Here is a 25,936-nt window from a genome sequence, read left to right on the forward strand (position 1 = left end):
ATGAGTACTGAGACTTTCTAATTAGGCCAGTTTAGGTCATATGTCTACCCTTCACTAATTACCATGGGCAAGAGGATTGAATATGCTAATAGGCTCAGCCAGGGTCACAGGCTTTACTCTAGTGTTGCAATATCCATGGATATCCACAATGAAATCAGAAGCTACTGGGAAGGGATAGGGGAGACAGATGCTCAGAAATCAAGCAATAAGTGTTCCTGGCTTATGTGTTAGCTTTTCACGTGTATCATCTTATTTAAATTAAGCTGAAAACACCAATAAAATAGGAATTATTAACTCCACTGTATAAATTAAAATACAGAAGATTACATTATTATGTAAACCAGGAATTTTTTTTTTTTAATTCTGTCTGGTTTAATAGCTTCTGCTTTTCTCCCACTAGAATTTGACTACTTTATATGGAAATCATGTCAGCTATTGAGCTACTCAGTGGTAGTCATCATGGGAACAAGATATGTAAGGTACATTCTCATACTTCTGGGGTTACTCAAATACAGTGGTCCCCCAGTATCCACAAGGAATGGGTTCCAGGACCCCTGTGGATATCAAAATCCACAGATGCTCAAGTCCCTTATATAAAATGGTATTGCATTTGCATATAACCTAAGCACATCCTCTTGTATACTTTAAATCATCTTGGGATTACTTATAAATAATAATACATTGTAAATGTTATGTAAATAGTTGTAGATACAATGTAAACGCTATGTAAATAGCTGCTCTGGCGGCCAAATTCAAGTTCCGCTTTTTTAGAACTTTCTGATTTTTTTTGAATATTTTTTACCTTCAATTGGTTGAATCCAAGGATGTGGAACCCACAGATATGGAGGGCCAACTGCACTAGGGGAGGGAGGCAGATGCTCAACTAATTACAAAGCAGTACAAGTTGGGCTAAGTGCTCTAACTTGAATTTACCTCTAACATCTAAATTTCAGACTGCTTGTTCAAATGGCACTTAGTGTGCCTAGCACATGTCTTCTCTTGTTTTTTTTTTAATCAATAAATGGTTTGTGTTAGAAACTAAATACAGTTTAACTATTTTGAAAAGATTCCTTCATAAAAATAACAAGAAGTTATTACACATCATTTGGAAGTAATATTTGAAGCTGCTGGACTGTGTCTTGTAATAATTCTTCATACATGTCTCAAACTCCCATGTGCTATAAGTTAAGAACAAACTCTACTATTTAATTTTGTGAAGAACCTCTACAGCAAGTAATACAGGGCATTGAATAGCAGTTATTTCTCAATAAAGATTTGTGAAATGAATCTTGATGAGTGGAAGGAGTTGCCATGCAGCTATAAAGTACACTTCATTTTCCTAGAAACGTAAATATTCTGATTGGGATAAATTTTATATATATTTGAAGAAGACGAGCTTGAAAAAAAATTCAGAATTTCTTCACATTGCCATTTCTCTTTAGTTAATAGCTAGAAGTTTTTTTTGCAAGACTTATGACTTCAGCTATAATTTACAGACTAAGTGCAACATTTCTGATGGCTTCAAAGCAGTTTGTCAGCAGTGTACCCTTCTAAGCTCTAACAACAATCAGCCCCATTGAAATGTGTGCATCTCTGTAGCATGTCTGCTCCACTTTTTTTTTTCTGCTCCACTTTTTACTCACACTCATTTCAATTCAACACTCAACAGCACTTTAGATATTCTGTTGTTGCTTTCCAATCTGCAAAGTCTAGTATTAGCAAGTCTCCCTTCTGAACTCCTAGATTAAGTTTAAATATCATTTCTCTTGTGAAAAATCATTCAATATATAGTATGTGGAGGGTTACTTTATTTCTAGACACTACAAGAAGAATCTTTTGGGGTCTGGTCAGAAAAAAAATAATAAATAAGACATTTCCAAATACTGTCTCTACAAATTTGTCTAAGAGTTCTTCTTCCCGAGAGAGGAGAGTAGAGGAAGAATTCTTGAACTCTTATCAGCTCTACAGTATTGTCTCTGAGTATTGCCACAATTGGAAGAGTATATCCAACTTACAAATAAAGGTCATTTATAATTGGTGCCTTGTGAACGCTCAACGTAAGGTGACACACACTTATATAGAGGTTACAACACTAAAACCAGCCATCCAAACCACAGCACATTCTCTGGTTACTGCTGCCAAGAAAGCTCTCCAAATGGGGAGACCACCTCTAAAGGGGGACTTGTGCCCTCAATCCCTGGCTCCAGGGCCCCTAATCAATCCCCCACACACTCCAGTCTTTGTTCTGGATCACATAGGAAAATTCTTCCCTGTCAAATAAGGTCCTCCTTGACCCAAACAATTCTAAAATTACAAGAACACTGGTGCAAACTGGTGTGAGGTGGACGGGGGGAAGATCTAATGGCAGCAAGAATCACCCTTAGATAAGAGGATCCCCGGTCACGTTGCCAGGGTGGGCACAGAGAAGACAGCAAAATGGAGCTTGGAGCATATCTTCCCATTTAAAAAATTAAACATTTTAAATAATAGAGAGATTCTATGACACCATTATCATAGTGCAATATGTGAATCCCAATGGGTTAAAAATAATCTTGTCTTCCTCCTTGAATTATTCTTCTACCATACCCTTGCTGCACTAAAGCCACACTAACGTCCTTGCCAGTCTCTGAACATGCCAAGCATGTTTCTCTCTCCTCCTCTCCCCTCTATTCTTCTCCTCTCTTCTCGTCTCTTCTCCCTTCCTCTCTCCTTTTCCAGAATACTCTATCCCTGTCACTTCATTTTAGTTTCTACTCTATGCTGTCTCCTCAAAGATGAGGTCACTGACCTGCCATTCTACATTCATATCCTCCATCACTCTATATCCCCTTACCTTGCTGTCTTTTTCTTCATACCCCTCTACACTTTCATTTTTTCTTTACTGCTTGCCTTCCACTTAAGAAGTAAGCTTCAGGAAGACGAGGCTTTTGATTGTTTTCCCTGTTTATTTATCACTGTATATATACCCAAGGCATAAAAGAGCACCTGATACATTTAGATATTCCACAAAAATGAATATTGAAAGACTTAATATATATTATTGTGCTTTGCAATTTTTTATTGGAGCCTAACAAACCTATCTAAATAGATAGCATGGAATTTTGTTTTAATGAGAAAAAAAGCATGAAACATGACATAATGAATTCATTCACCAATTTCATCTTTCAGATAACAAAAAGTTTCAGATAACTAAGCCAATGAGCATATAATATAGAGTAAGCAAGCTGAGAGAAATACAAATATGATTGAATTGTGTTCATACATGATTGTGAGAAACCCATAAACAGTGAAATAAGTGTATAGACATCATCTTTTTCTTCTTCCTCTTTCTAATAAATGCCAACATCTTTATGGAGAGGGTTAGAAAGAAGCCAAAGGGCACAACTCTGTACTATCAGCTTCCTAGATAACCAGGGCCCACAGAACAAAGCATTTGAGACTTTAGGTTCTGATCCACTTCTTATACTTAACCACTTAGGATTGTTATTCTTGGAATATTGATTATTTACAGTTAACTATCATGGATGGTAAAATACAAACATGAGAAAGATGACTATTATCCAGTACACATACACAAAGCAAACCTTTACCCAGGATTAGAAACACCTAGAGAGTGAACTCTTTAAGAATTATGTGATATAGTTACTTATTCCAGCTCCAAGCCCAATCTCCTTTTTCAGCTTCAAATAGAAATGATTAAAGAATAGTTAGCAAGAACATAAAGATGAAACATGAAAATCACAAATTAATGTTTAGAGAAGAACACTTTCCAGCAGGTATTAACTACTTTTGGCTATAAGAGTTAGAAAAGGAAGTCCCTAAAAGATCCATTTTTTAATATGTACTTCTGCTTCTTAAGTTTTATTCTGAACATCCAGAAAAATGTTAGTTTGAATTCCCTATGATAAAGATTTTTCTCAGGTCACATTTTATTATGTTCTTTGTAACCATTAGCATAAAACTACCTTTCAAAACAAGAAAATTCAAAATCAAACAAAGGAAAAGTGCAAGTTTAATGCTATAACAAATTTAGTATTCAATCCATCCTTTCTAGTGAAAGAGAAACCAGTGTCTTTGGCATGATTACTTGAGAAGCTAACAGAGGTTACTACAAATGTAGTAAGAATATCATCGCACATAACAAAAAAAGAATTATCATCATTTTCCTAATGAACACAAGTGGATTATACTGTTATTTCTTCTGAATGTTAACTTTCAACCATCTTGGCTGAACTTCAAAAAGTTCCATTCAGCAAACCTCTGGCCTACTGAATCACATATCTGGCTGACATTAGCTGAACTGACCTATCAGTCACTCTCATGCACCCTTTCCCTGCATCAGTGTTCCTGCAGAGAAGAACATTTAACATGGCACAGGATGAAGTCCTTGTCCTGTTCCAGCAGAGACGTGGACCACATGCAGCTGTTAGACATTCTATAAAGGTCATTCTCCCTCTTGAATTTGTGTATTATTTGTTTTTGTTCTTATTCAACACTTGACACCTTCTCCTTGTCTCTACCTTTGTACAGCTCCTTTTCAAGTAGATAAGCATTTATCACTTTATATATTAACATACCTGTGTGAAGCACATTTAAAATATGTTGGTAAAAGTAAGCTTTTCTTTCCTTTTTTTCTTTCCTGATGGCCCTTACCTTAACACAGCGCATCATCCTACCAAATATAAAGATGACTTGTTGCAAATGATGCACTATGTTCTTCTTTTCTCACTTTGTACACCACTTTAATCATCATAATTTTCTTTTAATTCCTTTCTATTCCACACATGAGAGGGGAAGCAAAAGAACAGATGTTCAGAAAGAATGTCTGAAATGTCTGCTGGATTCGAAGAAAACAAAGTTTCAGGAAAGAATACATTAAAACATATCTAAAACTTTCATTTTTTAAAATGTGAAACTAAAACAGCTATATAATTTCTGTGAAATAATTAAATTAAGTAAATTTATTTTTCATAAGACAAGAATGTTGGCCAAATGTTTTACGTAGGACCTGGCTAGCTTAACCTAAAGATCTGGCCAAGGAAACATGGCCAACTAACAACTCCCATCTCTCAGTGGAAAATAAGGTAAAACAGGAATATATGTGAAACATGTCTGGTTACTCCCTGGCATACGATCTACTCTAAAATGAGGGTCTGAGTGAGTTTTTCCCAGTGGGGACCAGAGATTGAGAGGGCATAAAAACTCTATCTAGAATTACAGGCAGGAATGTCCCTAAGCACAGATATTTAATTTTCTAGAAATAATGCGAAATGAAGACTTATGCCAACTTCAAGTACTTGTATAATGTACCAATAATCAACTGAAGACAAGTTAACAGATACTTTAAAAAGATGCAGACAATGACTCTAATAGCGACTTTTTTTTTTATTAATCAATGATACTGTATGACTCAGGGGAAAAAACAAAATAAAACAATAGCCATTTGTAAAACACCAACAAAACTGGGTTAATTTTTTAGTAACAACTCACTAGAAGAGATTTTGCTCTTTTTTTTCTTTCAAACTAATGAAAAATCAAAATCAAGGCTACAATAGTATTATAGAATGTGGTGAGAAATGCATGGGGTACCCTGTATCGCACTGATTAGAAAATCAGAGAGGGCTCTTAAGAGAGTATCTGGCTTCTTGTTAGCAAAGTGACTATCAGAGACAAAAAGAGCATGGGTTGCATGGAATAGATACAAACCCAGTGAAAACTATTCTCTAGACATAATAAGGGAAGAAATGAGGATAGGTGTCAGACCCTATTATTATCTATATTCTGGGACTGAGTGAAGTTTGACAAATTATATGGTAATGCTAAACTTCCCTTAATCTCATCTGCAAAATGGGAATGATGATAGTACCAGCATTATTAGGGTTATTGTAATAATTTAATGAGATAATATCTACAAAGGGTTTGCAACAATGATTTGCATATCGTGAGTGCTTAATAAATGTCATTCTAATTACTGGTTCTTATATATAATTATGAATAAAAAATCATATATTATTCTTGGGACTTCCCTGGTGGCACACTGGTCAAGAATCTGCCTGCCATTGCAGGGGACACGGGTTCGAGCCCTAGTCCAGGAATATCCCACATGCCGCAGAGCAATGAAGCCCGTGTGCCACAACTACTGAGCCTGCGCTCTAAAGCCCGCGAGCCACAACTACTGAGCCTGCGTGCCACAACTACTGAGCCCGCGTGCCACAACTACTGAAGCCTGCGCGCCTAGAGACCGTGCTCCGCAACAAGAGAAGCCACCACAATGAGAAGCCCGCACACCACAACGAAGAGTAGTCCCCGCTCGCCCCAACTAGAGAAAGCCCACGTGCAGTAACGAAGACCCAATGCAGCCAAATAAATAAATAAATTTTTTTTTAAAGTTATATATTATTCTCATTTTAGAGAATGGATTTAGTCTTTTCACTACATCCTACATCCTTTTGTTATACTCTATAATATTGTTGGAGTAGGTAATCAAAAAGATGTGACCACCAGGTGACTCGCAAGCTGGACATGGGCAATGGGAGGCTCCCTACCCACTTTTCCTGTCCTTGGAATGTGTGTTCCACTTGACTTCCCCCCTCCCAGAGGCTGCTCCAAGGATACAACCTTGAAATCGAAATGTGGTGTTGAGGTTATCTGAACTGGGTACGTGACTGAGCTCAGTTAAAGCCTCCGGTATACAGAACTGAACCCAGTAAAGGCATACAGGCATACCTCATTTTATTGGACTTCACTTTATTGTACTTTGCAGTTATTGCACTTTTTTTTTTTTTTTTCAAATTGAAGGTATGTGGCAACCCTGCATCAAGCAAGTCTGCAGTGCCATTTTTCCAACAGCATTTGTTCACATCATTGTCTCTGTGTCACATTTTGGTAATTCTCACAATATTTCAAACTTTTTCATTATTATTACATTTATAATAATAATAATATTTGATCTGTGATCAGTGATCTTTGATGTTGCTATTGCAAAAAGATTATGACTCACTGAAGGCTCAGATGATGGCTAGCATTTTTTAACAAGAAAGTATTTTTTAAGGTATGTACATTTTTTTATACATAATGCTATTGCACACTTAATAGACTACAGTATAGTGTTAACATAATTTTATATGAACCAGAAAACCCCCAAAATTCGTGTGACTCGCTTTATTGTGACATTCAATTTATTGTGGTGGTTCTGGAACCAAACCCACAATATCTCCTAGGTATACCTGTAAACTTTTTAAGATTCTTTGGGGTGGGTGCAGCCACCCAAGACAAACTTGTAATTAATTTCCCTTGCTTATTAAACCTGCCACCTAGCAATCTGTAGTGGTCTGACTTTTTTTTCAGTCTCTCCCTGTCCTTCCTATAGTGGCTGGTTTCAGATTAAACCGGGAGGCTCCCAAGATGTTTGAGAAGCAACAAGTATCCTTTGGGTGTTTTCTCAGAGATGAGGCAGGACTAAGGGGACTATATCTATTTATTACATTCAGGATAGTGGCACCCAAGGTGGGCAAATTAGATCAATGACCCCTCTATATACACTATAGAAGCACTTCAGCTGTATTTTATTTTGAATAATGGTAATTCTAAATGTACAATACAATAGAAGTCCTTTTTCATTAAAGTACCTTTAAATTAAAATTAAACTGTGGACTTTACATTCACTGTTCTATACAAATTGTGCTGATTTGGCCTCAAATGCCCAAATAATTTACTGACCTTTAATCAGTTATAAACCTGTGGAGCTGACTCTATTGATTAAACTCACATTAATAGGTCAATTCTAGAAGACAAGTCTAGTTTAACTGAAAAAAAAGAACAATTAGTAAATCAGTACCGATACGTAAAACTACCAAGAGAATTAAGTGATTACCAAATCACTGTGACTTCTCTTTCCCTTTATTTTCTCATTAATACACAATTTTTCCCCACAGAATTTTTTTACATAAGCATGGGACATGCAAAATAAACATTTCAGTACAGTAAATATTAGGAGGTTTAGGCAAAAAGTGGATGCTAATATGAAATTAGAAGTAATTAATTAATTGATTATTAAAGCATAGACATTAAAAATAAGAAAGTAATATGAGTTGAAGAGATTATGACTTTAAAGATATAAAAAGTATAAAGTTAGGTGTATTTGAAAGAAGACTTAAAGAAGGGTTATGTCTCAAAATGGATCCAGGCAGCAGAAAGATTCTGAGTTTTTAAGTAACTAAAAAATCCTCTATTTTATGAAAGTTCTGAAGCAAAAAATAAAGAGGATTTAAAAATCCATAAATTTGTTTGAGGTGTTTTGTCATATTAAACAAACAGCAAATCTCTTTGAGTTTGAAAGTGAGAATATAAATAACCAATATTTTCATAGACAGTTTTCCTCTTTACTTGACATAATTACAAAAATCAATTAACTCTAGCTTCAGGATATTTGGCAAATGTGCACAAAACAGAAATAAAATGTACAATTAATCACAACTATTATATTTATGAAATTTTGAGGGAAAGCAGAGAAGAAAGACGAAAGCAAACAATTATTTATTGAAAACTCATTCTGGGGCTTCCCTGGTGGTGCAGTGGTTAAGAATCCGCCTGCCAAAGCAGGGGACATGAGTTCGACCCCTGCCCTGGGAAGATCCCACATGCCACAGAGCAACGAAGCCCATGTGTCACAACTACTGAGCCTGTGCTCTAGAGCCCGCGAGCCACAACTACTGAACCCACGTGCCTAGAGCCCGTGCTCCACAAGAGAAGCCACTGCAATGAGAGGCCCGCACACCGCAACCAAGAGTAGCCCTGCTCACCGCAACTACAGAAAGCCCGCACGCAGCAATGAAGACCCAACGCAGCCCAAAAAAGAAAAAAAAAGAAAAAGAAAACTCATTCTGTGCCAGTCTTGTTTTATTTTTTCCAATTTATCTTATTTATTTAATTTATTTTTCATTCGTCTCTTCAAGATAGGCGGTTATATTTACATTTTATATATGAAAACATTAAGGTTGAGAATGTTGAAATAAACTGTCCAAGAGTGATTAAAAACCAAGGTAATGAAATATATGCACAGTAACATGTTTTAGTACAGAGAGAATTAAACTTTGTAAATCTTAGAAGAATTGAGTTCCAACCTGAGTTTGGGGAGAGAAGGAGGGGATAGAAAGGAGAGGGAGTGAGGAAGGAAGAGCGGAGTGTGTAGCCTGAGGAATAGGGTTTGGATCTGGGCTAGACTGCTGGGCTCTAAATTCTGGGAGAATTCCTAGAAGAGGGTACATATATGCTTCCTGTCCCTAGCAGCTTATGGGAATAGTTCCCCAACAATTGGGTTAGCTACCTCTCACATTATATTAGCAGGCTTCAAAGAAATTAATTAAAGTACTCTATGGCAATACAGTAGAGCACAGGTAAAATGGACCTTATGTTAATGAAAACAATTATCCAGTTTTACATAATTGGGCTATTTCTATCTCTTGGCCAATAGCCTACATTAAAACTTCTTTGGTGATGTGAATATAATTACTTTTTTTAGTAAAAATTATGCTTAATAGACTATTCAAAAATGCCTATCTATGCAGCATTCACCACACTTAACCTCTTAATTTGCTCATCAGCAAAAGGAGGACTCTGGACTATAGACAATTTCTAATATTCCTCCCAACTATGAGAATCCATGATTATATATTTTCTACAGTGAGGATGACCTAAGGAACAGGGTCAGCCCAAGCCTAAAAATCGCCACTGATAAAGAAAGGAGGAAAGCTGCAGTCTTCTTTGGAGCACAGTTGGAAAAAGATGCTCTCAATTCCAGTTCCACATTTGGAAATCATAGAAACTAATAACCAGGGTACCAAAAGTGAAGAAAAGGAGATAAGGTTTATATGAACTACGCTATCAAGGGAAGAGCAAAAGTGTGAAGGTAAGAGGCCAATGCAGGGCATCACATGATCATTTCTTGAGGTAAAACCAGACTTTGGAACAGAGAGAAAGGAAAGGAAGGTTAAGAGAATCTAATGACTTTTATACCAAATTGAAGGGCACACTTCTGAGAGTGAAGGTTGTAGAGGATGACTCAATTGGATAAAACGGTAGTTATAGTGTAATTAACTTAAAATCACAAACCAATATTTTATGCTTATCCCCGCTAAGAAAAAAAATTAATATGCACCTTTGAAACTTTAACTGTTAAGGCTATCCTCCTCTTCTTTGGAGTATTTGCTACTCTATTATATATTTTCATAAAAAATAAAAATTGCCAAAAAACTTGTTTAGGTGATGATTTCTTCTTTTAGGATGCAAAAATGAAGCAAATTTAAATCTTTGTTGTAAACTGTCTTTATATTTCTGAGAACAATTCACTCCACGTCCTTTACTTAGTTCCAGAGACACAGCATCTGAGGTTAGCTGTGAATTTATGCAATTGCCAATATCCAATGAGTTTTGCTAGGAGCAGCAGTCAAACAGTAGATAGGGAGAATGGTTGCAGAAGAATAAAGGGAGCAATTACAGATACTAATGTCTGATACTGTAAAAATCAGTTAAATATGTTTGTCTGAACAAAGAGAACCTACACTTAGCTATTGCTCCTCTTTTCTGCTGCCTGTGAAGAAAAGTGCTCTAAGTAATTAAAAATAAAAACAAAACTTCAATCTATTTCTTTAATCAGCATAAAAGACCTAGATAAGAGGAAGGAACAACCTGTTGCTAAGACAGAATCACTGCCTATTGAGGCTGGGCCAAAATACAAGCTAATCACATGCCTGCAGTTAGGGCTCTGAAATGAGTGCAGCCTTTTCCCTGTTTGCCTCCAGTCGACCTTAGTTTGTCCCTTTCACCCCAGCAGAAATCTTAATACTGCCATTTTCACTTTCAAAAGAGTCCCAGTTTGGATAATAGATTATAAGATTACCCTATTCCAAATGAAAGGGTGTGGCCAGGCAAGGCAAAGCTAAATATCAGTGTCAGTGATAACAAATAACATTCTATTTCATGTAATTTGAGAGTGAAGTATCATCTTTAAAGGAATACTTAACCTTAAATTCAGTCACTTTAATAAAGACTTTCAACTTTGATTTATATGTTGTAAAAAGGCATAGCTGTAAACCTGAATTAATATTTTAGGAACAGAGGATAAACAGGGAACCCTATCTGATGTCAGGCATGGAATCCACTTTCTAAAGCTCAACCCAGACCCAGGACCCTGACTGTCAGTATAGTTAAATTGCAAGTTATATCTCCTGAAGTATGAACACTGACTATTTGCGTAGTCCACAAATCCATACTTTAAATGTTACAACTGCTTATCCTTATAACAGATGAAGTAGAGAGGAAGCAAGAGCAGGAAAACTTGAGACTTTCAAAGTCTCATTACTTATCCAAAGACTTCAGAGCTATGAAGTGGTAAAGTGACCAAGGCAAGATTTGAATATATAACTTGGACATCAAATCGAGTGCTTCTATTTTTGGTACTATACACTGCTCTGACTCTTTAAGAAACAAAAATTACCAATCATCACGATTTTTTACTAACTCAACTCATTCAGGTTATTCTTCACCGATTCTAAATTTCTCATCCCTCAACCTACTCTAAAACCAACAAGAGAGCCTGAGGGAAAGACTGAGAAATGCCAGAAGCCTTTCTCCCCACTGGAGCACTCCATTTTCCATCCTTGGTTCTCACACAATGGATCAACTTAGTAAGAACAAAAAAGAGCAAGATGGCAAAATTAAGTTCAAATAATATCACACCTAAACTGTTTTTTACTGGATTAAGTGTTGACAGTATATTATAAAAACAGGCTGAAAAGCTAGACTCTAAACAATAACACGAAGGCAGAAAGAAGACTGGCTTTTACCTGGATCTACTCCATTTCACTCTTCAGTTCAACCAGTGTTTTTACACACATGCAGACACACTGCTTCTTCTTTCACATTCTTCTGACTGAAGATCCATGTTTTCAAACATTTCTTATCTGAGAACACAGATCCTTAACCATGAAGTAGAGTCTTCTGAGACACTTAAAAAACGAGGCCTGAAGTCCCAACGAGATCCCTTTAGTCCCATTTCAGGCTTAGTCCCATTTCAGGCTTTGCTTCACCATCCTAGGAGGACAATTTTCCTTCCCTTCAGCTAATTATGTTTGCAGATAATGTGTAACTAAAGAATACACAATTTTATGGAAATATTTTTACCCTTCCATGTAATTCTATTAATTTACATAAGGGGATTCTATTTGCAATATTCACTAGAAAAGCAATCATGCACAAGAAATTAAAATTATCATATTTTTATTTTACCTTTGATAACCTACAATTTTGTCAAAGATCACTCCATTTTAAAGTTGTTTTGATTGGAAATGGATATCAAATAAATTAACAGCACTAGTCTCTTAATATTAGTCCCAGACCCTGATTAAAAATATGTATGGTCATATTAAGAAATGAGAATACAGATATACACTTTTAAAAGTCAGTAATAATATTGAAGTAACAATTCTGTACTGTTAAACAAGCACACACAGAAACTAAAAATCATAAGGCCCTTGCAGAACTACTATTTTCTGAATATAAGTAGCTGAAAAATATTTTAAATGATTCACATTTTAAATAGGAAATGACACTATGAGCATTGGATTGAGGGAAAAGTTAAAAAAGAATGACCAGAAAAACACTGTTATCGTTTTTAGATCAAAACAGCATTGACAGCACTATGGAGAATGACTTTTTTATTCTCCATTTGAGGCAGGAAGGGGGGTGGGGATTGGGAAGCTTCTGTCTGGGATATAACACCTCACTATCATGCCAAAATAATTTTGAGTTCAATCCAAACTCAGCTTCTCTCATCTCTCTCAGTCTCCTATGTTGGTGAACAGCATGCACCTCTACTCAGTCACTTAAGATGGTACTCGAGAATGATGTTAGACTTTCCTCTTTTACTCCCACTTCTAAAGAATGACCGAGTTGACAGAGGCAAACTCCTGGGTCTCCCCTCTAAGCAAATTTTCCTCTCCATTCCCATTTGCAGTTGCTGGGCACAGCCCTGCACCAAAACACAGCTGGAGTACTGCCAAGGTCTTCTCCACTCTCCACCTACCACACTGCCACTATAAAGAGCTTGTAACACAAGGCTGGGCATCTCTTAGCCTGAATTATTTACAGAATTCCCATGCATCTCATAGGGATTTTCCTAACTTCTAACCTCCTCTGTTGCTATAGCTTCCACTGTTACAATGTTTCTTCTAAATAGAATTGCTTACCATTTCCCTCTTTTGCCAGACTACAACTCCATGGTTTTGGCAGCAGTGTGTTCCAGTCAGGTACTGCTTTCTCATGACAGTGGTGAACAAACTTCATTTTTCTATGAGGGCCAATGTATAAGGTAGGATAACTTATACAGTCCACCTTATTTTTCCACTCAAACTGAAAAGTGTCTTATATATATTAATGAACACTATCTATGTATAGCCATGTGCTTCACAGTTTCTTTTTAAAAGTACAATATTCAAATTCTTCCTTGTGGCCTATAACATAGCATCAGCAAGAAACCAACTGGGAACATACAATATAAATGCTCAGTACACAATTTATATTGATATGAATTTCAACCAACTGTTTTTACAAAATTACCTAAAGCGTTTAAAAAGTACAGCTGAATGAAATCCATATTGTCTTTAAAAAAAAAAAATCACCACAGGCATGACCCTTGGAACTGAGCTAATCACAGGGGTCCTGGCTATCAGCAGCAATAGCCCTAAAGGGCACTCTTTTCCCAATAATAATAGTCTTCATCCTGCTCCCAGACTGTCATTCAGAGTATTCTTCTTTGGTGGCCTGGAAGCTTCACTCCTCTTATAATCTCAGCAGCCAAAAGCAAGTTCTAGCTTTAGAATCTGGGCAGTATTTTGAGAAAATGAAACTTCTTCTCAGCAAGCCTGTGCATATGAGCATTCAGGGACTGATTTTCCGGTTTATGGATTATCTAAAACCCTTTGCTCCTTCCTTGCTTTTGGCCATTTCGCTGCTCATTAGCATTGCCACTGAAGGATGGACAGGAAAAATAAAAGGAAAGAATCAGAGCAGCCAGTTTTGCTATTTATTAACCACTTATCAACCACAACAAGAACTCTTGTGGAGAAAAAGAAGTATTGGACAGTTAGTTTTCGAACTATCTGTTATTTTCAATTTCCAATGTTCGTCCTATTCTTAATTACACCTACATAATTAAAAGTTGGCATAAATATGTTTTCCCAACAATACTTATTCCATTTGTAAAGTTAACTAATTTTACTTTTTCTGTGAGGCAATTTTCTTCTTTTGTTTGCTACAGTATAAAACTATCATTTTCATTGATGTTTTATACATCTAGAAGAAAGTACAAATTAGTAATATGAGATAATAGTATACTTATAACTTCAAAACTAAGAGAAAAAAATTAAATGTAATTGAATTTCTCCATACCCAAGAAACCAAGTTTAATGGAAAGATCTGATACGTGGCAGTAAATCTAGAAAGGATCTCATTAGTTTTATTAATTGCAAGATAACTGGACCTTAAAGCCATCTCCTCTTTTACCTGACCTAATAGCGTAACTACTGACATCCATAGGAAAGAAAAAAAGAAGAGGAAAAGAGGTAAACGGCAGAGACTTTCCCTTAGCTCTGACTATGGCATGACTGTATCGACTTTGTAGCCTATAGACAAAACAAGGTTAATGATTAACCATCAGGAAGCTGAGTAAAGAGTTTTCTGTTATAAATCAAGACCTTCTGCAAGTGGTAATCTCCTTATCCCAATTATAATCTTTTTTCTGAAATATATGTTTGCTTTATGGCACCCTTAAGGGCACCATAAAGGTGGCATTTATTGAATTATCACATACTCCAGTGCCATAATAGACCACAGTCATCCAACTATGAGTCCTAAATTGCTCTACTTTCAGCTTCCTAATGTACAATATTATCTCAGATAGCAGATATACTTAAAAACTCTTAAAGGATGGGAAACATGTCTTATATGAATACATATTGAACTGTGCACATATAGTAAGCACTGAATCAAAAAAAAATTCACATGGTTTTCACGTAACCTTAAAAATATTTTTTCTGCAAATAGAATATGAGGATGTAGATCATGATTTCTCAGTTTGAAAATAATGAATTATAAAAAATGTACAAAACCCACCATGACTACACCACCAGGAAACTGAAGAGTAATCCCTCTCAAGTCCGTGCATGAGCCACCTCCCACACTACTGAGGAGTTAAAAAAAAATTTTTTTTAACAATTTTGTTAAGAAGAAATTTATAATGGTTTTCATAAAGGGCATGCCTCCTCTGGGCTATGCTGAGAGTTGCTGGTATTTCTAAAAAGAAAATTGACTAGTTTCCTGTTATCACCATTCAAAGAAGCAGCAAAGAAGAAATATGGACTGAAGGGCAAGATAGTAATTGCCACTGCACCTCTAACACAATTTTATCTGTTGTCAGATTGCAGAAATTATAGAAGGAAGAATCAGTCTTCCAGATTTTAATTCACCATGAACTACATGCAACAGAACAACAGACCTGACTCTCTTGTCCCAGTTTAGCTCCAAAGGTATTACCCAGCCTTCAGTTTTTAAGATAATAAGCCTATCTAAAATGTGCTCCCCGTGGGGCCTGTCATTTTAATGATATCAAGGTTAAGTATACTAAGCACGTCACCAATTTTAGTGGCCCATTCCAACTTAAATTTAGATTTAAATCTGCTAAGCATTTCCTTCAAACAGTTGTATTTCACCACCCAGGAAGTTATGAAGTAGCAAGTTTAAAATATCTTTTAATGTTATATACTTCATTAATTATATTCTTCAGCTCCAGCCGTAACACAGCATGCCTTCTTTATCAGTCATTGCTGTGCCCAAACCACAGGACTCCTATCCCCTCACTGTTAATGTATTCTATGTTTATACGTCAATTAATAGATGTAACCAGGCAGAAACAACCTTGTGATATTCATATTACATTGTTTTCATGAGACAAAATGTTTTTATGGAGGAGATAGTACTGGAAATGACAAAGAACACAGAAAAATATAATTCATCTGTTATTGGCATTCTTATTTTAATACAAATATTATTATTTTAGCTGCAAAATCAATACGTAACAGTGTATTAATAGGAGACCAATAAAAGAACTGAGATTCATTTTCAGAAGGCTGAGTTCTGAGGTTAGAAAATGTGGAACATTTTTTTCCCTCATTTTCACCTATGTCTAAAGATCTGTCAGCTACGGTATAGCACAAATAGAAGTGAAAGTTCCATAAAAGGAAATATTTAAATGTGTTACTGAAAATTAGTATCACATGAATTTATTTCATCTATTTAATTTCTATGTGGCAATATATACTGCCTTGTGAAAAACTATACTCTTTTAATTGTTCCAAAATGATTTTTTAAGTAAATTAAATGCATAATAGAATTTAATTAGAGGAAACCCATATTCAATACAAATGTGTCTATTGTAACAAGATAATTCTATGCCATTTTAATGCCATTTACATAGGAATACTGTGTGTTCCTAAAATTAGCACATTACTAAAAGACTAAATGTTGATTCTATCTGTAATGGTATATCACTACTCCGTAAGATATAATCCACTCATAATTTCAGGTAAGAAAATTTTACCTAAATTTGAGTGCTAATCTGGGAAACTAAATGAAACAAAACTGCAGAACAACTAACAGAGTCTGTTTCAGAGAGGACATATAAGCTTCTTTGGCTAATTCTACTGGCATTGGCCCAGTATCACTTGACCGGAGATTACAAAACAAAACAAAAACATCAAGAACCACCAAAAAACAAAAACAAAAACACAGTTCTATTTGAACAGTTGCCATCCAAACTCAGGAATCAAATAGGTTTGAATCAAAAAGAACATTTTATTTTGAATCCTCTTATTGAAAATTTTCTTATGATTGAACCTTTAAAAAATTACTATATATCCCAACTCCCACCATTAAAAACAAAACCCTCCCTTTACCTCATATTCCCACCCCACCATACCCATTTCTCCCTTAAAGCAAAACTCATAGAGTTCCTCAAGCCCCATTAAATCTTTGATTCCTTGCCAACCTGCATTTTGTCCGTTCAGGCTACTGAAAGCAATTCTGTCAAAGTCATTTTTGTCCTCAACATTTCTAAACCCAGTAGTCAAGTGTCAATTTTCATCCATATAATTTGATAGGGCGTCTGATTTCCCCCTTGAAATATTTTCCTCACTTGGCTTCCAGAACACCACACAGTCCTAGCTTTCTTTCTAACTCATAGGCCACGCATCTTTCTCTTCTCCTGGATCCTCTCCGTCTCCCTGACATCTACATTTTGCGATGCCTGTGGTATATAGTCTTGGACCTCTTCTCTTTTAACGGTTATTCCTTAAGTGTGCTATCCCCTCCCATTGCTTTAAAGATCATGTCTGTAATGATGAATTCTAAACGCAAAGCTTGAATTCCTAACTCCTCCCAAAATTCCAGACTAATGTAATCAATTGCCAGCTTAAATTCTCAAATTTGACGCCTAATAGGAATACCAAGTGTAATAAATGCAAATGTTGACTTTTATCTAAAACTTGATCACTGTCCCACGTTCCCAGTTTTAGTCACCCACTTGCTTAGGTAAAATACCTTGGAAGCTTCATTACTTCCTCTGGATTTCTCCCAGCAGAACATTACATCGGAAAATCCTGTTTATCTTCAAAATACATCCACAATCTTACAACTAGTTCAGCTACCAACTATTGGAATAGTCCAATTCACTACTATCAAACTGATCTTCACATTTCTACTCCAATCATTCCACCCAAGCAGAGAAGGTTATCTTTCTAAAACACAAAGCATTACGTGTCGTGTTTGATCTCAATCCTCCAGTGGGCATCCTACATACCTAGATTAAATACCATACCATGACCTATAAGCCACTATAGGATCTTCCCTAGCTGCCTCTCAGACCTTATTTCCTTCTACTTCCTGCTCTGGTCACTCAACTCCACATTTGCCCCACAATGAATCTTAAGATGTTCCTTAAATGAATTAAGTAGATTCCTTAGTGTCTTGTCTCATGGCCATTGCCTTTGCTATGCCCTCTGGCTGAAATCCTTTTTCATCAGATATCCACGTGGCTAATTTCCTTTTTTTTTGAATCAAGTCTCTGCTCCAATGATCATCTCCTCAGAAGGTCTTAGTAGATGACCCTACTCGAAATAGGGTGCCATTCCTTCATTTTTCTTCATAGCATTTATCAGTAACTGACATTACAACTTGTATTTTCTTCTTTATCTGGTTGCCACCCCCATGAGAAAGTAATGCCTTAAATACAAGGACATAGGTTACTTGTTCGACATTTGAATTCCAGGACCTAAAAACAGTAGTTCATAGAGAGTAGGTTCAGAATAAATGTCTGTTGAATGATAGAATATTCTCCCACTGAGCACACATACTACATATTGTTAATAATGCCTACCTTACCCTGTGGTTTCAGGGTAACTAGCGTCTAGAATTATGATTTTGATAATGAAGCAAACATCTTTTTAAGATTAGTTGGGAAAAATCAAGCACTCAGAGCAATAAAGTGAAATTATTTATTTTAAAAACATTACTTTGAATTATTTGGGGATGAAGAAAAAAGTTTAAGAACCGTTGTTTTAATAAAATTAATAACTTGATCTTTTTTCATGTATAAAAATATCTGTTAATAAGGACCTTGACTACAGAGTGATTTAAAAATTTTTAACATACACAGGGAGGCCTTTTGGTACTTAGTTTCTTGTGCTTGCCTCTAGGCTTCCCTCTATTCACTCAAGAAAGATTTTCAGTGGGTCATCCCAGCCTCAGCTTCACATTTGATAACCACTTGGTGAACAACAGCAGGGTAAAAGCCGGAATACCTGAAGAACACTGAAGAAACACTGGCTATTTCTTTTATATGCTACATTTTTGAGTGGTGCCAAACGTATGCTAATATTCCTGGTGTGCTTGGAGTTGGTAAATTCCAAAGGCTCCTGTAGTCCATGCTGGTTAGAACATAAGACTACTCATTCCTCCAGTCAGCCTTAATGTGCACTAGTATTGTGGGATACACTAGCACTGTATGTAACATCTTAGTATTAACGCTAGAGAAAACAAACACAAAATGAAAACAAAGAACAAACCCAGCTCTCTCTTCTGATGCTGAAGTTATCTAGAATAGCTGATGAACAAATATATTATGTATTAATTCTTGTTCATACCAGAAAATCTTCATTCTAAGGGATCCTTAATTTGAATGATTAAGGTTTTATGCTCCATTTATTTCCCCTTGTATTTTTTTTTTAATTCACTCTAAACCTAACTATTAAAAATAGCTATATGAACCACACTTGACTGTATCTCTTCTCCCAATTCCTCAAACACAGGAATTTGTCTTCATTTTAGGTCATATAATTGTAGAGCTTAAATGAACATTAGTCTAAGTCTTGTTTTAGGGTTGATAAAAATGAAGACTAAAGAAAATAAGTAACTTCCCAATATTGCTCAGTTAGCTATCTATAAAATTGGTAGTTAGCCCCAAACCCTCTAAATTCTAATCCAGAACATTTTTACTAAGACTTACATCTCCAATTTTTCACATTCATCTGAAATTTGTGTCCACATCCAAATGCTAAAATTCACCAATTTAAATGACCTAAATCCACAGATGTCCTCTTAATAACCAATCCCAGAATTACGTTAGTACGTTTCCCCTTACCCTTTTGACATCCATCTGACCACTTAATTTCACTCTGAATTTTTAATAGTACATTATTCCAACGAGTTTATTAATTAATACTGGCACAGGGCAAGGTCTACCATAACATGATAACCGGTTCATTCATTTAACCTAGTATTCCATTCTCTAATTTTATGGCTTTGCCAATGTAAAAACTAATGTATCAGATTAAAGGTGACCTAAGTTTCATCCTCCATTAGTCTTATAATAGGATATGCTAGAAGGAAGATCTTGCCTCTTAAACAAATTAAATAAACAGGAAAATTACTACTTGATAAAAGACACTGGTTTTATATTACTACACAAATCCGATGGCACTGGTGGTAGTGGTGGTGGTGGTAGTAGTATGTGTGTGGAGGAAATTAATTAATACATGAAACTTAATATTTTCCAGGATAAAATTATCTGAAAACATATATGATCCTTCACAAAAGTCAGTGGTTGACATTTTTTAAATATATTTATATTTGTGCCCATGTATTTTTTTCATAGCTCTGTGTATGTGTGTTTCATGTTACAAACATCAATCAGTTTGGGACCCTAAATATTCCATAGGTAAGCAGTTACTAATGTCTGTTTACACCAGCATTATTAAGCATATCTGAATACTATTTGGTGTCTTAGATTTTTCCACAGATATTATTAGCTTAAGAGTATATTTCTGTTGTACTTTAAATTTGTGAAAATTTTACATCACTAGATCTAGCAATCTATCTAGAGAACACAGAGTGTTGATATGCCCTAGAATTAAATTCTTACAAGAGTCAGGGATAATATTTCTTTTGTTGTTGTTGTTATTTTTTGAATTTTTTTTTTATACAGCAGGTTCTTATTATCTATTTTATAAATATTAGTGTATATATGTCAATCCCAATCTCCCACAGGGATAATATTTCTTTTTCTGCTTTGAAAATAAAAACCACCTGTATCTTAGAGCATCACAATCCTAATTAAATGGCATTTTTTTTTTTTCTGAGAATTAAAAAATATAGTTTGGGGGATTTTCAAGTAGGACTACAAAGGAACAGCTCAGAATGCAGTGACACCTAATGGCAAAGCTCTCTTTATAGGCCACAAATGTATTTTCTAATAAACATTATATTTTTAGTCAAACTAAGTATTGCTACTCACCAATATGTTATTAACTGAAATATCATGAAAATCCAATAGCAGTGCCAAATACTTCACTTTTTAATACTAAAATAATATATGCAGGTGAAGGGATACTAACCTTCTGGATTAAAAGTGTAGTTTTAAAATTACAATATCTCTTTGAGATAAAATTACAGCATAATAAACTTAGCCTTGGAGATTAGAATTAAATATAACACATCTCCCATTACTCATAACAACCTCAACTGGTTTCTATTGCTGGGTAAGTTGAAAGTTAATGACCTTGACTTTTATTCATATTTGAATTAGAATTTATAGGAGGTATTTACTGGATGTACATTTCACTTGGAGTAGAAAGCAAAGTTCCTCAGTGTAATGGCTTATTAGTCATGTCATAGTTGATATTGTTGATTAATAACATTGTCTAACTTAATGCACATCTGAATTGCACTTCAAATAACTGTATTATTGATACAGAAAAACATACCTCATAAAGTATACCCTCATTTTAAATTCAGAAGCTACTTCTTAATACTTTCTAGAAGTTTACACTATATGTTATCCATAACTTAGGGAGCAAACAACTACTGTAAATAATAAAAGGATAACTTAAATCATTGAGATATCCCACACAGTGCAGGGTCCTTGATGACTCCTGAAGGCTATCATTAACCAATGCAAATCATGTAAAGAGTTGAAAAAGAAACAATTTGACAGAAGACACAGTACAACTTCTAGAAATGCTTCTACATTCTGTATTTGATAAAATAGTCCTCAGTGCGCCAGTAATGAAAACTAATGCTTTAAATTTGCCATCTATTATTGTTTATAATGTGGTGACACATCTTATTCACCCACCAATTTTGTACTTTAAACTTTCTCATAATGAAAATATTCTGTGAATTGTCTTAGGCTTCTCAAACATGTCATAGTTTATGATCTCAGAGGACAAAGTATCATTTGCTTATGAGAAAAACATGAATAAGGGCTTCATTTCTATTTCCTGTTGGCATAAGGTATTTTACTATGACTGATAACAATAAAAACATGCTAGTGATTTTTATAATATATGAATAAGTACACTTGAGTGTTCCCTTGCAGAGATGTGTAACTGAGGATAGCTCATTTCAATGAGCTGGTACAGGTACAGGTAACAGATATAGAAATGAGCACACGTGAAACTGTTAAAACATGAGATCCTCCGTATTAGATATGAAGCAAAACACAAACTGTGCAGTTGACTGGAAATGCCACCTAATCCCTGCTTAATTAAAGCAGTGCTCTAAACTCCCGTTGTGTTGAGGGAGTAAAGAGTGTGGGACGACTGATGTATGAAGAAAATAGCAGTCAGCGTGGCTAATCTCAAAGACTTTGGAGCTTTCGAGCTACATAAATCAGAGTGACTTTTGAATAGCCTCATGAAACACAATATCATTACCATTCCACTCACGACTTTCTGGTTCTTCCTACAGCATGCGGATCATTAGGAAACGTCTAAGCAATCAAGTAATGGGGGTCTGATGAAATTAATCAATGCACAGGCTCAAAGGAGAAGCATAATTCAAAATTGCACAGTTTTTATATGTCAAAAGACCTTTACTTGGTGGGGGGGGGGCAAAGAAGATCACAATTGAGGTGATTCATTTCTAAATAGTGTGTGTATTGCATGTGCATGTGTATTAAACAAGAATATGTAATTATCAAGTATCTTTAAAATATGATTTAACAGAAATTCAAAGTAGTGCATTTTTGACTGAAATAAATACATTTCCATTTCAGTCATTAGAGTTTAACCATCATTGTGGTGAACTAATGTGCTCAAAAAAAAAAAAATATTAGAGTTTAAAATATGTAATTGACTTTATTAAAACTACCTGCATGAAATAAAAACAAAGAGAAAGAAAAGAACGGACAAAGTTTTCAAACATATAATTTGGTTCAATACCAAAAAGATTCGATATTTAAAGAACCTATTAGAGCAGTGCCTTTTCATCTTTCCAGCTCGCCTGAACTACATATGGCAGCTACTGTCTACCTGAACACATCACATGAGGCTGTGAAAACCTTTCATTTCCGCTTATCTCCTTATATCTATAGAGTTGAAATATTCACTTTCCCTCCAGTGTCATCACTTTCATCCCTTTAGTCCTGAAATAATACATTCGCCATAAGCATACTTGTCACATTAGATACTTAAATGAAGACTATCACCTCCTAAATATAATTAATTCTCTTTTCCTATTCAACCAAGTAAGTAAACTGATCCAATGAATATTAACTGGTACTTTAAAATTTTAATATGGGCATTTGGTTTTGAATTTATTATACTTTGGCCAGGGTGGGGATGGAAGGGAAAGGGGCTTTTAACCTCTGAAGTGCACATAAATTAGACTTGGTCATTTTTTTTTTAATTTAATTTAGGAGGTTACATTTTTCAGTGTATTATAAAAGATACGAAGCATTTGAAACAACCATCAATTTGCTAGCTTCATGGCAATATTCGGCAGTCTATAAAAGAAGTTAATGCTCTTGTCTAATGTACTAATTGCAGTCAAGTCAAATTAATTGTCTGAGAAGTAACTATTTCTTTCAGTAGTATATACATTTAATGCATACAATCAGCTTTCTAAAGAAATCTGTAATTTGTACACAGTAACTTTTTGGGGGGGATCTGGTTATAAATAAGTAAGCTGTGTCACACTGACAGACAACAGAATGCCAAAGAAAAAAATACAACAGTTGTGTTCTATTTTGAAACAAATGCCCAGACTGCATTGCAAAATAGTATTCATCTAGTAGAGGACAGCAAGAGCTGTAGGTGTTTGCAAATAATGTATTTATCGTTTAGACCACAGAATAAGCAATAAAATAAGCATTTATCCACAAGCCTCCCTCCTGAGCGATGATAAGCGTAAGCCAGAAACCCCTCATCATAACATGAATATAAAGGTACCATGGTAATATATATCTGCATTCCTGCTCCAGTCGTTTACAACTGGACATAAATGTACGTCATTTCTTTAAGAGGAGCACACGTCATTTCTGAACTCTATCAGAACATTACTGAGACCCGCCATGAGACAATTTCTCCCTGAAAAGTTCTGAACCCACAGACACTGTTACCCCAGGCAAAACGTGACCTAGCAGACAAGCTATCTAGTGCTTAATTCACTAAACGCGTTAAGTGCAAGGTTTTCTGAATCCTGACCTCATCACCCCTTGCACAGAGATATATACGGTTCTATTGATATAAATGATAGAGAATGGCAGACGTGTTTACAAAGACAGCCTCTGAGACCAAGGGAGGGAGCCCCCTGGAGCTGAGGGGCTGGCCGCTGTGGACTCGCACAGCAGACACAAGCCTTTAGCTCAGGCAGGCACAAAGGCACAACCTCCACCTGCAGCAGGTTCCCCTTGCAGGACGTGTGTGTGAGTGTGTGTGTGTGTGTGTGTGTGTGTGTGTGTTGCGCGGGGGAGGGGCAGGGGGCGGAAAGGGGAGATGCTGCGACCCATCTGTCGCCTCAATTTGCAGAGCATCAAGCCGTGTGGACACATAAAAGTCCTGCGCCCGGAAAAATTCCCCAAGAGGGGCCTCTCCTCAGCGCAGTAACTGAACCCCGCTGGCCCGCGGACGCGAATTTCCGAAAAGGAAATCGTCGCATTAACGCAGAAAAGGCTGCAAGAGCCGGTCTCGGTTCAGCTCTCACGGATTAGCAAGTGAGAAGAGTTGGAGCCTGAAGCCGCGAGCGCTGTGCATGATAATGACGTGCAGCCCGCGCCCGCGCCCGCCGCGGCCAGACCCGGCCAGTCTGGGTGCCAATAGGTAGGGCCACGAGCCTCTCCAAGGCGGCTCGGCGTCCTTCCCGGACTCAGGCCGCCCGTAGCCCGAGCGCCTTTGCCCTCGGCCTGGCGCTGCACCTCAGAGTTGACGGCGAGGCGAGGCGAGGCGAGGCGACGCGGCTGTTCGCCAGGCAGCCCACGAGGGCGGCGCGCGCGCATGTGCTTCCGCGTTTCTCGAGCGCCCGGGGCCAGTCTCGCCGCCGCGCCAGACCCGGGGAGCGCGAGCGAGGCAGCGAGGTGCGCGGCTCCCAGTCGCGAGCACCGCGCAGCCGAGAGGACAGGAATCGGAGACGGAGCCTGGGGGCTCAGCCAGCAGCCCGCCACCGTCGCACGCGCTGCGGCGAGCGCGGCCCGCTCACGTTGCAAAACCACCTGTTCGATCCGAAGGGCGCTCTCCCCCACCCCCACCTCGCACCCCAGCCCTTTTCGCCTCACAGGTGACACCTCAGTTCACCCAAAAGGTACTTTTTTTTTTTTTCTTTTTTAATGGAGCAAATGTACATCCGGGGAAGAACATGGAAGGTAGAGTCGATGAAACTTCTTTTCCTCACACACCAGAAGCCCCCCGCGCTCCCCGGCACGCACGCCCGCTGAGGTAGATTCGAGACCCCCAAGCATCCAGCCCACACTCCCCGATTCACCGCGAAACAACAGCACCAGGCAAGGTTCGGGCATCCGCATCCTTTCAGAAAGCTGCCCAAGTGTGAGGGAAGGTAGCGGGAAGGGGCAAGGAACCCAAGCCAGCGGCAACGAGCCACACAGAGGGCGGAGAGGGGGAAGCAAAGGGGAAACATCTGCGAGCCGAAACGGTAAAAAGTACCCACGGGCAGCGCCAGCCCTTTCTTACCGATGTGAATGATCGAATCCGCACTCGCCGAGTCCCAGGTTCGAGACCACCAGAAGGACAAAACCAAGAGCAAGGGGAAAACTTCCATCTCCGCCTGTGCTGATTGTTGTCTTTGAGGATGGATTTTCTTTCAATATTTAAAAAAAAAAAAAAGTCCAAAGAGTTTGAGGTCACGAGAGTTTAGCACAGCTTTTTCTTTTTTTGTTTTTTCTTTTTGTCCCCCTCAATTCCTGTTACCAGACCAAAGCTTTTATAATCGTCGCTGAGGAAGGCAGAGCGAATGAGAGAAAGAGCCCAGCCTGAGGAAACCTCCTTAGCAAAGCCGTGTCACTTGGAGGGGAATTTTGGCATCGCCAGAGTTGTTTGCA

At 37.0% G+C, this 25,936-nt stretch overlaps 1 protein-coding gene across 2 annotated transcripts in view; it reads right to left on the bottom strand.

The window, feature by feature from the left end:
- Positions 1-25,691, bottom strand: part of GRID2 (glutamate ionotropic receptor delta type subunit 2) — a 1,388,009-nt gene extending 1,362,318 nt beyond the window's left edge. For both annotated transcript variants that reach the window (XM_061191720.1, XM_061191719.1), the window contains exon 1: positions 25,569-25,691. In XM_061191720.1, coding sequence (XP_061047703.1) covers positions 25,569-25,656 — 88 coding nt within the window. In that variant the 5' untranslated portion in view covers positions 25,657-25,691. The remainder of the gene's footprint in view (positions 1-25,568) is intronic.
- Positions 25,692-25,936: the final 245 nt, after the last annotated feature.

The sequence above is a fragment of the Eubalaena glacialis genome, chromosome 5 (genome assembly GCF_028564815.1).
Source record: "Eubalaena glacialis isolate mEubGla1 chromosome 5, mEubGla1.1.hap2.+ XY, whole genome shotgun sequence".
In the NCBI taxonomy this organism is placed as follows: domain Eukaryota; kingdom Metazoa; phylum Chordata; class Mammalia; order Artiodactyla; family Balaenidae; genus Eubalaena; species Eubalaena glacialis.